General features: G+C 41.6%; 1 protein-coding gene across 1 annotated transcript in view; it reads left to right on the top strand.

Annotated features, from left to right (window-relative positions):
* The window catches only part of smug1 (single-strand-selective monofunctional uracil-DNA glycosylase 1), a 4,142-nt gene extending 2,132 nt beyond the window's left edge, over nucleotides 1-2,010 (top strand). The window contains exon 3 of the mRNA XM_016240975.1: nucleotides 1,334-2,010. Coding sequence (XP_016096461.1) covers nucleotides 1,334-1,861 — 528 coding nt within the window. The 3' untranslated portion in view covers nucleotides 1,862-2,010. The remainder of the gene's footprint in view (nucleotides 1-1,333) is intronic.
* Nucleotides 2,011-3,625: the final 1,615 nt, after the last annotated feature.

Raw genomic sequence — 3,625 nt, 5'->3', positions numbered from 1 at the left:
GGCTCATTGGAATATCATTACAAATAATTCCCGCCTACAGAAATTGGAATGGTTGGGGGGTGGGGAGGGGCGAGGTTGTGATTAGAACACTTGGTTGAGTGAGCGCATCAGACAAGACGACGAAGAAGAAGTGCTGCTGCAGAGTTAATGCATCAGAGAAAACGAAGAAGAAGAGCTGCTGTGCTGTAGCGTCAAATTTTCGGCATGTCTAGAATAATTCTTACAAGTACAACACGATGTAGCTGGGCGCCGCAGACAGACGCCGAACGGCGTGCCTACACTCATAGAAAATAATGTATTTGAATTTTAAAGACGTGGCGCTGCGCTTCTCGTCCGGTGTGCGACCGCCTGAAACACTGTTTTTTTTCACCTCTGTGCCCAAACGTCTTTGTTTGGGCTTCCGAAAGCGGATGATGTCAGGAAACAGTGGTTGCAATTTATTTTTAACTCTGTTCCTGAGCATTATAACCCCAATTTGCTATTGTGTGCTGCGCATTTTACTGAGGACAGCTTCCACAACACGAGGGAGTACAGTGCCGGATTTGCCCAAAAGCTTTTGTTGAAAGACGGAGCAAGGTGTGTACTAATGAAACACTGTCTAAGCTGTTTGCCAATCACAACGCACTGGGACAGCTAACCAATCACAACACATTTTGTTTTTCGGAAAGTGGACCTTCATCAAAGCTGGAACTAATCGAGCCGTTTGTGCCAGGATGGGGAAAAAGGTATTTTAATAATGTAAATTATGTGAAAAATAATGTGTTTTTCAAACCACCAAGCATGAGAGCATGTTCTAGTACACCCCCAAACAAAATCAAGACTTTGTAAAAGAGCATAATAGGAGGACCCCTTTAAATTATGGCTAATTCAGTTAAGTAATCTGGGTTTGAATCTTGAATCTTAAACCGAATCTCTTTTGCTGCAACATTTTGCCCAGTCGAGAATGTTTAAAATCGCAGACAGACAACCACTTCTGATTACTGTTTTTGGTAAGTTGCAGTCTACAGCAACATCTGAGAACAAAGTGCTAGCATGTTGATTGTGAATTGTATACAAGCATATAAAAGAGCACACTTGTAAATACAAAAGCAGGTAAAGCACACAAGAGTCTCTGCAATAGTGGCTGCACTTATTAATTTGCAACATCCGCATTTGTGAGTTCTACCAAAAATCACCAGTTTCTGTAGTTGTCACTGTTGTAACTTGTTAAAGATTCTTACACTGTTCGTATGAGATTTCATAACAATTTCTTACAGTTTAATAATAGTGATGGATTACGGAGAAGAGCAAAAAAAAATAAATCAACCAGATCTCTTACTTCCTCGTTATCAAGGTACCGTTTGGCGAGGTGAAGGCAGTTCGCACTTGGTTGAAGATCACTGGCGAGGTCGGCCGTCCAGCAGAGGAACATCCTAAGCGACGGATCACAGGCCTCGACTGCACTCAGAGTGAAGTGAGCGGGGCCCGTTTCTGGGGCTTTTTCCAAGAGCTCTGCGGTGAAACTCGAAACTTCTTCCGCCACTGTTTTGTGCACAACTTGTGCCCTCTCATCTTCATGAGTGAGTCTGGCAAGAACCTAACTCCACCTGAACTCCCAGCCGCGGAGCATGATGCACTTTTGTCCTGCTGTGACAGTGCTCTTTGTCAGGTGGTCACTGCACTGGGGGTCTCCATGGTGATCGGAGTGGGCAAGCTAGCTGAGCAGCACGCTCGAAGGGCTCTTGCAGAAGCAGGTATCATGGTGAGAGTAGAGGGTATCATGCATCCGTCCCCTAGAAACCCACTGGCTAATAAAGGGTGGGCAAACATAGTCGGAGGCAAACTAGATCATCTGGGGGTGTTAAGTTTGCTTGCCAGTTGATGATGATAATGATGATGACAGTTACTACCTCTGCATGTTAAAATTCACTAATTAATGCTTTTGAACCTTACTATTGCCATTATCAGTTACTTAATGAAATGAGACACTGATGGAAGTAATAAGTAATGTTTAAAATAACAGATGTTATGACCACTAATGGAGTACTTTATCACACATTTATTATTTTTTTTAAATGTAATATTTGTCAGTGTGTGTGTATATATTATGTGTTTGTGTGTACAGAACTTTTGTATGTTAAGATGTATGTAAAGGTACATGAATATGTGGTAAATGTTTTTTTTAACCTTAAATGTGTTAAGGTTATATATATATGGAGCTGTTTTATTTTATTTGTATTTTTTTACAACTTAAAACTGCTTACCTCAAACTTTTTTTTCAATTCCTCTTTCACAGCTCCCCCCCTTTTTTAGCACACATAAAAAGTACAACTTCCAAACTGTTGCTGCGGTCTAATGTGCCTACTTATACTACACCCTTAAAGTATGCACTTTTTTGGTGAAGAAAAAGTACACACTTTAGCAGAAGAGTAGGCAAGCTTTGGGACATACTATCACGTCATACAATTGCATCTTTAATGGTCTGCTCTGTCGCATAGTCTTACACACATCCTGCCACTGTAAACTGGCCTGTCAATCATCTTGTCACAGTTAACATTCTCCATATTTAATTTAATTTAACTTCCTATTGTATTGGAGAGAAATAAAGTAGCACATTGAACTGCCAGCCGCGGGTCTTTATGACTACTCACGTGCTGTGTTCAGTGCGCAGTCTGCGCACACAGAGAGCCTCATCTTAGACAGCGCGCAGACACTGAACTGGGCTGCCTGCTTATCTTGATAACGATTGATCTTAGAGCTTAAGAGCATTTTCTATGAGTTATTTTACGATCGTTCGTTATTGTTTCACATGCGTTTCCCAAAAATGCACAACGCAATCGCACGTAGCCGTGCTTTAAAGGGTTAGTTCACCCAAAAATGAAAATTAGTCCATAAATTACTCACCCTCAAGTGATCCTAGGTGTATATGACTTTCTTCTTTCAGACGAATCCAGTTGGAGTTATATTCAAAATTGTCATTGAGCTTTCAAGCTGTTTAATGGCACTCAGCGGGTGTTGCATGCATCAGTCCAAAATAAGTTAAATAAAAAGCGCCCATCCATAAAAAAGTGTCTCTCATGGCTCCGGGCGGGGTACAAAGGCCTTCTGTAGCGAATTGATGCATTTTTGTAAGAAAAATATCCATATTCAAAACGTAATAATCACTTTAATGTAGCTTATGCAACACTTGTACACAGAAGCAGCTCCGGGAGCATGACGTATGAGGTCAGCGTTGCGCATGCGCCGGTGAGTCTCGTGAAAACCAACATTTGTTAACAGGAGCAAAGGAAGCAAAGGTTCCTTACTTTAGCAAAGGAAAACCAGTCTCCTTTTGGCTTATATCGAAATCCTCCGACATTCTTCTTTACAAATCCTCGTTTTGTACTTCTAATAAGTGACCGTTGTTTTCTTTTGATCTCTCCGCTGCGCTTCTGCGTTAGTCACTTCTGAGCGGCGCATGCGCAACTCTGACCTCATACATCATCTGCCCGGAGCTGCTTCTGTGTACAACAGTGAGCGCAAGCTAGATTCAAGTGATTATTACGTTTTGAATATGGATATTTTTCTTACAAAAACACATCGATTCGCTACAGAAGGCCTTTGTTCACCCCCTGGAGCCGTGTGAGACACTTTTTATTAAGGATGG

Source organism: Sinocyclocheilus grahami, unplaced genomic scaffold (assembly GCF_001515645.1).
Source record: "Sinocyclocheilus grahami isolate Dianchi unplaced genomic scaffold, SAMN03320097.WGS_v1.1 scaffold606.1, whole genome shotgun sequence".
NCBI classification, from domain to species: Eukaryota; Metazoa; Chordata; class Actinopteri; order Cypriniformes; family Cyprinidae; genus Sinocyclocheilus; species Sinocyclocheilus grahami.
This window is presented reverse-complemented; position numbering and strand designations above follow the sequence as displayed.